We start from the raw sequence: 10,179 nt of genomic DNA, 5'->3' as shown, positions 1-10,179 counted from the left end.
TTCACTTTTAAGGTTCAAACCTGAGTGTCTTCTCTAGGGTGAATTTCACTGATCCAAGGAGCTCACAGTTCACCCCTCAATTTTTTATTGCTGTTTCAGGGGAAATGTAACTTCTCGGAGCTCAGCATTGCTGGCAGTGTGTGATATCCCTTTATTTGCACCGTTTATCTCTTCCGACCTGTGGCTTTGGATAACTTGCTAATAACAAAGGCTCGTTATCACCAAACAAACGTTCTGAAGTGGCAGCACAGAAAAGCTGTCAGTCGGTTGGCAAGTGAAGCTTTTAGATCAAATTCTCCAGTAGAGAAGCTGAAAATAAGAACCTTTTCTTTTCTCTGCGACTTCGGGTGACTCCTGGAGTGTTTTCATGGCTTTGTGAGCACGAGATGATCCTCGGGTTTGTGTTTATAAAAGCAGTCAGGGCTTCACCTGGCAGGGACTGATGTAATGCCAGCCTTTCAACCAGCTCTGCTTTATTTCCTTTAACTCCTTTTTTTATTTTTGGGAGGGATAGAGGGAAATAATAAATTTCCAACAGCCAGAAAACACAGCACAACCAACCTTTGAATGGCTCTTCTGTTGTGGTTTTCTTTTTTTTTTTTTCTTTTTTTTCCCCTTTTCTCGTGCCAACAAGGCTTTGTGTCAACAGCCAGCAAGCTTTTACCTGTCCTGAGCGCGTCCCCTTGGCAGGGAGCTGGGGACAGCATCTCCAACATGTTTCCAGCCTGGCACGGGGGGATTGCCAAAGCACTGCAGAACGAGCAGCAGGGGAGGGAGGAGAAGCTGCAAGGTGCTGCTTGTGTGATGGAAGCTGGTAAAACCTGGAGATTTTGGTGTGTTCTGCTGGAAATATCTTTGTCTCCTCCACTGAGGAGGGGGTTTCATTTTCCTTTCTTTTTTTTTTTTTGTTATTGTTTGTTTGGTTTTAATTTTTTTGTTTTGGGTTTGGTTTTTTTTGTTTGTTTGTTTGGCTTTTGTTTGTTTGTTTTTTGGTTGGGTGTGGTTTTGTTTGGGTTTTTTTTTTGTTTGTTTGTTTTTTGTTTGGTTGGGTTTTTTTGCCTGGATCAGGCACCGCCCAAGGATAAAGATGGGATTTAGGGTGGTTTTAGTGCTGATATTCCCAAGTGTGCCCAGCAGCCCTGGGGAGCATCCACACCACAAATATATTGATTGGTGCAATCTGCCAATAACCCATCAGAAATACACACCCACCTCACCTGGAGCTCAGGTATCTTGTCAGGCTCCAACACTTGCCCTCTTTTCTGTGCACACTAAGGCTGCTACTGCAGGATGTGTTCATGAGTGCTCTTAAAGCCTTATTATTCATTTCATGGTGCCCTTTTACTCCCTGAGAGCATCTCCCTGGCTCTGCTAAGCTCAGGCTGACCTTGCCAGGCCGTGGGGAGGATGTGGGCACCCCATTTCCTCCAGAAACCTCAAATTCCTAACCTCAGCCTTATCTTCTCCTGGCTTTTTTTTTTTTTTTTTTTTGTTGGTTGTTGTTGTTGTTGTTGTTGCTGACAAGGGGCTGTGACGTGTGCCTCGAGGTGTGCCTGCTGGGTGAGCTCTGGGGCAGAATTTCAGCCCTTCAGTGCCCCAAAATATCACTCAGGGGCTGAAAAAGCTGCCAGCACTGCTAAAATGACACTTGGTGGGGTGTCCCTGCACAGGGGTGATCAGAGCTCTCACTTCTGCAAGGTTACAGCTCTTTATAATTTATATAATAATAGATTATTTTTGCTGTGACCTCATGAATTTATCATTTGGGACAATGCTGAGATTAATCAGGGGAGAAGGGGAGATGTTAAAGGTGTCCGAATATTTTTAAAGCATGTTTTGGAAAAAAAAAAAAACAAAAAACAAACCCTTACATAAGGCAAAGGAACTGGAAGGATTTTCACTTCAGTGTGGAAGTGCCTGGTTGAGGTGAGCAAAAAGCTGCATAGATTTCTTTTTTTTTTTTTTTTCTCACAGTTATAGTTATTTTCTCTTTTTTTTTTTTTTTTTTGGTGGAATTTAATATGGAGAGATGTCTCTCTTTCTTTCTTTCCAGTCTGGGTGCTCAGCTGAGAAACTGAGTTTGCCTCACCAAGAGGAGGCAAGACAAAAATCTTAGAAAGGTCTGGGTTTCTGCAAGAAACAGAAAATCCTCAGGCAATTACAACTTTCCCATCAGCTACTTTTTAAAAAAACTTAAATAATTCAGCTCCTGTTCAGCTGATGATGCTGAAAACCTTTCATCAACAGCCCAAACTCGAGCAAGGGCTGCCAAACTACCTCAGCCTTTCCGTGGAATTCTGCCTCCACAGGGAAGCTGAGCAGCAGCCAGAGAAGTTTGGCTCTGGATTTTTTTTTTTACCTCTGAGGGGCCATGGGCTGAACCTCGGGCCGGTGTGGCAAACAGCAGCTTTCCTTTTTTTTCTGCCAGAATCACTGGGAAATGTCAGCAGGGAGGCCTGAGCTGCAGCTCTGCCTCAGAGCTGGGTGATGCACGGTGTTCTCCAGGAAAAGCTGGATGCTGGATTAAATATGGACTTTTCAGCTGCTGCAAAGGGTGAGTGAGATCTTTCATGTCACTGAATAGGCTGCTCAAAAGCTCATCCTCACCTCTGGGTCAGCAGCAGAAGAGGAAAGCACTGACCTTTAGCACATGAAAAATGAGCAGGCTTCAGCGTTTTCACCAAATGATTTATTTGTGTCAAAAAGAGCTGGTTTAATGACAAGTGTTTGATAAGGCAGCTTCAGATTTATTAAAAAAAAAAGCAACAATGAAAAAAAAAACCCCCACCAAACCACCAGAACAACAACAAAACACCCTTGACCGTAGATTAGTGTAGTGACAGCATCATGTAAAAAAATGTGTAAGTAGTGAAGAATAAACTGGACAGTGTTAGGCAGCACAACTTTGCATAGTTCATGGGCAATTTAATGTGATTTGGATAGAGTGGATACGTGAAACCACAGTCCCCATTAGCTGTAGCAAATGTCACAGCTCCTGTCCCTCCTGAAGAAGTCCTCGGCCAGGGCCAGGGGTGGCAGGAACTCCGTGCAGTCCGTGCTGGGGCAGGGGCAGCACTGCTGGACCCTGCTGTCCATGCTCTGGGAGCCACAGGCTGAGCAGCAGCAGGCAGGGCTGGGGAAGGGGCAGGGGGGGTGGCAGGGCCACTCCTGCATGGGGCAGCTGTAGGGTTTGGGGTCCAGAGCTGAGGGAGGGCTGGGGGTCAGCGGGGTGAGGGGAGAGAGCTGGGGGGGAGAGCAGCTGGAGCTCCAGGGGCTGGGCAGGTCAGCTGGGCTGGGTGAGCTGGCAGCCTGGAGCTTGAGAGAGAGAAAACAATCAATCAATCAATCAATCAGTCAATCAATCAATCAATCAAGACAAAGGAGATTTCAGAGAAATGTGGCCAGCAGCCGGAATTCCTGTGCTGTTGCCTTTTTCAGGGAGATCTTGGAGGTCTAAACCCAAAGGCAGTTTCTGTCAGCAGGGACGATCCCTAGCAGGAACTGTGCTGCTGCTATTTGCAGAAAATCTACAGGACCTCTCCAAGGGACATTCCCCATCCTGCAGCCTCTCCCAGTTTATTTGGGGCCCCCCATGGGAAAGCATTCAGAGCTCAGGAGCATCCCAGGCTCCTAAAAGCAGCCAGATTCCCACATTGCTGCTGTTCTGCCCCAGGATGTGAGTCCCTTTCCCCTTGGGGACATCCGTGGCTGCTCCCCTGGGTCCCACAGCTCACCAGAGCCTGGCTGGAGCAGGGCTGGGCTGGCTGGAAGGTGTCTGGGCTGTAGTGTGAGGGTGGCTGGAAGGCACTGAAGGCTGGCTCCGAGGGTGCATCCGACTGGAGGCAGGAATCAAACAGCTGCTCCAGGTATCCAGGGCTTTCCTCATAGGAGAGGCAGCTGGAAAACTGCCAGGACGGGCAGCAGCTGGGCACAGGAGGGATGGGTTCTGCTTCAAAAGGTTCTGGGAGAGAAAGGAAAGCAGGAAATTAATCAGGGTCTGTATTCACAAAGGGCAGGTGCTGCCCCGGGCCAGGTTTCACAGCTCTCACGTGCTCAATAGCCCTGTGAAGTTTGACATTAAAATGGGCCCTTCAAGGTGAATTCTGTAGGAAATGCTCCAAAGCATGTGAGTAACTCGGGGGATCCAGCCCCCTCAGCCATAAAGCTCTTTAAATGCTGGAGACTTCTGGCCCCTGGCATTTTGAGCAGGGAACCAGCTGGAAAGTCTCTCAGACTCTCGACCCTCTGGCCTCCCTTCTGTGCACTGTTTGCAGCCCCAGAAGGTGCCAGGCACCGATTTGTGCTTCCCAGCCTGGCAGATGTGCCTTTGCCTCATCTCCAGGCCCAGGGCAGCCACACCTGCAGGAAAGAAGGAGATAACAGGAGGATAATTTGCTTTTTTTTAGCCTCCAAACAGCCATACAGGAGACAAAGTTCTGAGCAGAACAAATGGAGCAAGCCAGGGATGATGTGGCATTGTGACCATGCCGTGTTACTGGCCAAAGGGTGAGTTCCTGGAAAGCTCACAGCAGATCTGGCTTCTCAGAATTATTGTCTTTTCAAACATGGTTTAAGCCCTGTCCATGTGAAGGGCACGTTGCAGGGTCAAAAGTGGCTGTGGGGAATGAGAAACACCCAAAATACATAAACTGGTGGAGACTTTCCAGCCTGGAAAGGCATTGGCACGTCAGCTTTGGCGTGTCTCACGTTCCTTTATTAACATAAGCAAATGGATTCCCAGCTATGATTTAACAATTCCCTTGTCCTTGCAATGTGTGCGCTCACACCTGCCCAGCCTCTCCTCTGTGCTTTGGCTGGGGATAATCGAAGGATCTGTGAGCCCAAAATGTCCCTCCCCTCACCCCTTCCCCCTTTTCCTTGGATATTCACAGGCAGGAGGAGGAAACTCTTGGTGGTGGTGGAAATCTGGTATTTCTCTCACTCCTATGGATGCTGGTAGGAGAGGGAGAAGAGAACAGAACTCAGCCAGGTGCTCCGAGCCTCAGCCTGGGGAAGGTGATGTTATTCCCTAGGGATGAGCATCCCTTCCCGAAGGAGATGCAATTCCTTGCTGTTGGAAGAATGACCTCAAGAGAGGAGAGCTCCCGAGCTCCTCATCCGCATCCCACGGGCTCCCTGCAGGTGCTGAGCGGCCCCACCCCGGCTGGTGCCGGCCTCAAACAAGGGCTGGGAAGGCTCGGGGCTGTGGGAAAATTTGGGAATGGGGTGGGAAGGGCCGTGTGGATGGGCTTTGTACCAACCTGGGTGAGGCGGAGACACAGACTCTGCAAACTGGATGCTGCTGCTGCTGCTGCCGCCGCCGCCGCCCCAGGAAACCTGAGCAAAGAGAAGGGAAGGAGAGGAGCTGTGGCACAGAGAGAGGTGAGTCTGGATTTCAGAGTAAACTCTTTAAATAAACCTTGTTTTCCTCATAGCTGTGGCTGGGAAAACGTCCCCGGCATTGACAGAACATTAGATTAATATGAGCGACAGGATTTTTCCTGGTGACAGCGCTGGGAATCACAGCACCGAGGCTGTGAAGCTCCTGAGCTCTGTGCTGAGGGGCTCTTTTTGCTGCATTCCTGATTCCACAGAGCCGCCTCTGAAACGAATGTGTGTTCATTTCCAGGAGTGTGAGTTCCACAGTGGAGGGAATCCCAAGGAATTCGTAGGGATGGATCTTACTGAGAATGAATAATTAACTAAAGAGCAGCGCAGGTATCCCATCAGACTGGATCGATGCTGTTTGAGAACCACTCTGGCAGTGCTCCTTGGAAAGGGACAGCTTCGTTTTTTAAGGAATGTTGGAAGCTGAAGCAATACACATCAACCACTTCTGGGAGCCTGACCTGCTGGAAGGGAGAAATCCACCCCAAAAGCAACGGGAGTGTTGGTGCTTGGGGACCAGGATTTTACTCTGCAAGTACAAATACCGTTGGTTTTTTTTTCCCCTCAGTTTTAATTCATACAACCCTCCACTTCATTTCCTTTATTCACAATGCTCTCGAGTGAGCAGCTCATTCCCCTGGCAACAACTTCCTAGCACATCCCGTGCATTTAATTCCTTTAACAGTGCCTCTTCTGGGCTGAGAGTGCCTTTTCTGCCTGGTGCAGATGGGACAAGGCAGAGATGGAGCCCCCAGGCTGAGCTTTTCTCAGGGCACATCCTGCCAGCCCAGGGGGTTTTGGGGCAGGCCATACCTTGTGCAGGTCCCCGAGGTGACTTCCACCACTTTTCACTTTTTCTTGTGTGGGCACCACAGGGGTTGTGTGAGTGCTGCTGGGACGTGAGAAGCAGCTCCACGCAGCCCTGGGACACCTGGCTGTGATGAAGAGGCTGCTGCATGGGAGCAGTGACCCAGCGTTTCCAAAACCTGACAATTCTTTTCACCCAGACCTCTCTGCCCCTGCCTCTCAGGCTGATTTTTGAGCAATCAGCTGCAACAAGGTGCAGAAGCTGAAATCTGAAAGGCTTCAAGAGCTGTAATGTCATGAACCAGGAAGAAATATTGATTTGCCAAGCTCTTTATGCAAATCCCTGGAGTGGCTGGAGCTGGAGGAATCCTACAAAGGCTGGAAGAGAGAATGAGAGGGAATGTGCATGTGTGTGTACACACAGAGCTCCCTCCCCTCCTCCAGAAGGGATGGGCCCGCCCAGGTGAGCCTTTCATCCTGGAGGGAGTGACTTTTCTGGAGCAGCAGCTCTGCTTTCTCCCTGCTTTCCTCAGATTCTCACTCCTTTAGGTCACTGCTGCAGCTACTCTGACTGAATGTTCCTTTTCCCCCATCTTTACCAGCTTGGTACACTCAGATTTTGGCCCAGATATTACAGTCTTGGTAAAAAAAAAAACAACCAAACAAACAAAAAAAAACAACCAACCAAACAAAAATACTAAAAGAGAAGATACAAAGCAAACACCACAACATTTTTACTCACTGTTGAACCGGTGGCTGCTTGTCGTGCTCTCCTCTGCTGCAGCAACTCCTTGACTGTGATCTTCACTCTCACACCTTGGTACACCTTGGGCTTTCCTGGAAGAATTTGTGGGGAAAAAAAACCCAAGCACTTTGAAAGGGGGGAGAATCTCAGAGCAAGCAGCAAATCCAGCAGGTTTTCAGGTGTGCTCTGTGTGGAGAACAATTAGACTAAACATGACTAATTGGTCTCTGTTTGCAATCACACTCACGGCCCTCTTCAACACCTGCTGTCCCAGCCTGGGACGAGCAGACACTCATGAAAATCTTGCTGTTGATAATATTTAATAACCACATGTTTTATTCTTCTCTATCTCCTTCTTCCCCCTGCCCCCCTTCCAGCTTTCCCAATACCAAGCTCCATCTGGTGCTGCTGCTGGATTCATTTAAATTCCTGACATATTTGCCTCTCTCAGGACCTGAAAATAAATGTGGGAAGCGCTTCATGTGGCAGAAATAAAGGCCCAGAAATAAAACAATGGAAATATGTGGGTGGTTATTCAGAGAACTAAACAAAACACCAATAAAATGACTGCTTTCTTGCAAAGCCTAGATTATCTCTTTATTCTGCTCATGTACAACCCCTATTTATTTCAAACAAGAATTTAGGGCGTGTTTAATCCAGCCAAAACCAACCAGCAATCACCAGCCACTACCCGATGAGGGATTTTTAGGACAGGAAATGATAGAGAATGTACTTCTTCTGAAAAACCACTTTCACTTGATGTACTCATGGTAAAACACTCAGATCTCCTGGCAGTTGTTTCTGTCCTTTCTATTGGTGTTTTAATCCAAATCCCACAGTAAAAGGAAACACACCCAGACTGATCTCTACATTTAAAAAATAACAGAGCAGGGAGCAGACAGCCCTGAAGGAGGCACCAAAAATAAACTCGCAGCAGGAGAACAGCAGTGCCAGAGCCAAACCCGTCCTTCCAGTGCCACCTCTGGACACGGAACACCTTCTCCAAGGAAGCTGCACAGTGCCAGGAGATCCTGGCACAAAAAACAACGCTGGGTTTGCAGCTTGTGCCCACACAGCCAGGGAATCCTGCGCTGCAGGCACTGTCCTCTGCTGCTGTCACCTCTGCCAGGGCCACCGTGGTGCTCTGGGTGAGGAAAAGCTGTGGCAGGCAGCAGAGAGGTGACAGGACAGCCCTTAGGGCACTTTGCTGAGCTGGGCTCAGCTGCGGATCATTCATCTCAGGTTTTGGTGTTTTGTTTCTGTTCAACAAACTAAAGAAGGGGGAAATGAGGGGAGGGAAGGGAGGGATTTAAGGAGAACAGCCCGGCTACCTGACCCTGCAGCCAGGGAGGGCTCTGAGGTAGCAGCCCCTTCTAGCAGGGTCAAGGGTAGGATGGGCAGGGGGCAGGGCTGGGGGTCCAGGGGCACAGAAATCCTGCTGGGTACCGAGGGAAAGAGTGCTGAGGGTGGGCTGGGAGTAGGGCAAGGACAGGGGGAGGACTCAGGGTCGGGAAGCGGGATTGGAATTCAGGAGCAGCGTGGTTGGAGCAGAGTGCGCTGGGTGGGCACACAGGGGTGCGGGGTGGGCACACAGATGTGCAGGGCAGGCACACAGGTGTGTGGAGAGGGCACACAGGGGTGGTGGGTGGGCACACAGGGATGCGGGGTGGGCACACAGGGATGCGGGGAGGGCACACAGGTGTGTGGAGAGGGCAGACAGATGTGCGGGGTGGGCACTCGGGGTGCTGGGAGGGCACACAGATGTGCAGAGTCCCCTGTCACCCCCGGCCGGGGTTCGCAGCGCAGCCAGCCGTGCCGAAGCCCCGCTCGGTGCCCGCCGAGCCCCGTCCCGAGCAGCAGCCGCTCCTTCCCTGCCTCCTCCCTCCCTGCTCCCCGCCCTCCCCGCTCCCTCCTGCCTTGGCAGGCGGGATCGCCTCTCTGGCGAAGTGACCCCGGCGAGCCCCGAAACGGCCCCAAAACGGGGTGTGGGGACCCGGCCGGGGGGACAGAGCGGGGCTTACCGGACATCCCGAGCCGGAGCGGGCACAGCCTCGCCAGGTGCCCGGTGAAGCAGCAGAGGTGGCCCCGGCCCCGGCCCCACAAGCTGGCCAAGGGGGCAAGAGGAGTCAGGCTTGAAATTTGGGGGTGAAGTGACCTGCCTGCCTGGTGGCAATGGCAGGTGGATCCCGACAATATTATTGTTTTATCCCTACGGGTATAAGTTTGAGTTTTTCTCTCCTAATGCCAAGTATTTAAAACCTCTAGAAACCAATGATTTGACAATCAATGATTGCGCGATACTTTCAATTTGAATATTCAAAGGCTCCACAAAATGGGCTATCTTTTTGTGAAACCGAGCACATCCCCATCTAGCAGAGGGTCTGGGGGAATAGGATTTGGTGGGGTCACCCTCCCCACCCTTTGCTTTTGGGACATTTGCAGGGTTTTATCCATCTTTCCCTGAATGAGGCAGATGCCTCCAAACCTGCTCAGTGTTTTCCCCTCAGATGCACAGGCTGGGCTCCAGCCCTCTCATATTTCACGTGCTACCTGCAGTGAGCACTCTGCAAGGGACTGACTTGCTTTTTGCATATTTTTTCACTTTTTAAGACTAAATTCTGAGGGTTTGGGGCCGAAATGACAGTGGGCAGGTATGGCCTAACAAAGAGGCTGCCCAGGGCACCCAGGTGGCTGAGGTTACCTGAACCCCACTTCTTCCCACAGCATTCCCTCCCTCTGCCTGGATGCTGGGCTCACATTGGAGTTTATTTGTGTTTTCCCCCAATTCAGGCTGTTTGCCTGTGCTGCACATATCGGCCTTTTCCTCCCAAGCCTCAGTGCCGACCCGCCCTGGGAGCTGCAGGTGTGGGGTTCAATGTGTGGCTCAGATTTTTGGGGTGGCCATCCCTTCACAGCACTGCTCCAACTGGGTTTTTAGGCTGCCTTTAAGCTTTTTCCTGGGGACCACAGCCTCTGCCACGGGCAGGGAGTCGAGGCAGGGAGCAGGCCAGGCTGTTAATCATCTACCAGCAGCTCAGGCTGGCTGTTGTCGTGGCCAAATCTTTTATTTTCCTTTAAGCTGAACAAATAACACTTGATTTCTGTGGGGAGTGAGGCCATTCCTGGCTCTGAAATGTGCCCCTGCAGCTCCTGGTAGGCCAAGCCTTGCCTGGGACAGCTTTATAGGGACACATCCCACCAGGAGAGGAGTCCACCTGCCCTGGGTCCCAAAGGAATGT

The 10,179-nt window shown here is 50.6% G+C and overlaps 1 protein-coding gene across 1 annotated transcript; it reads left to right on the top strand.

The window, feature by feature from the left end:
* Positions 1–49: 49 nt before the first annotated feature.
* Positions 50–7,482, top strand: LOC134053626 (uncharacterized). Its single transcript, XM_062508736.1, has 4 exons — positions 50–2,554; positions 4,407–4,506; positions 4,893–5,382; positions 5,630–7,482. Exons 1-4 carry the CDS (start codon positions 2,488–2,490, stop codon positions 5,696–5,698), a joined length of 726 nt encoding a protein of 241 aa, XP_062364720.1. The 5' UTR covers positions 50–2,487; the 3' UTR covers positions 5,699–7,482.
* Positions 7,483–10,179: the final 2,697 nt, after the last annotated feature.

This window comes from Cinclus cinclus, chromosome 25, assembly GCF_963662255.1.
Source record: "Cinclus cinclus chromosome 25, bCinCin1.1, whole genome shotgun sequence".
NCBI lineage: Eukaryota > Metazoa > Chordata > Aves > Passeriformes > Cinclidae > Cinclus > Cinclus cinclus.
The sequence above is the reverse complement of the archived record's forward strand: the minus strand, read 5'-3'. Positions and strand labels throughout refer to the sequence as shown.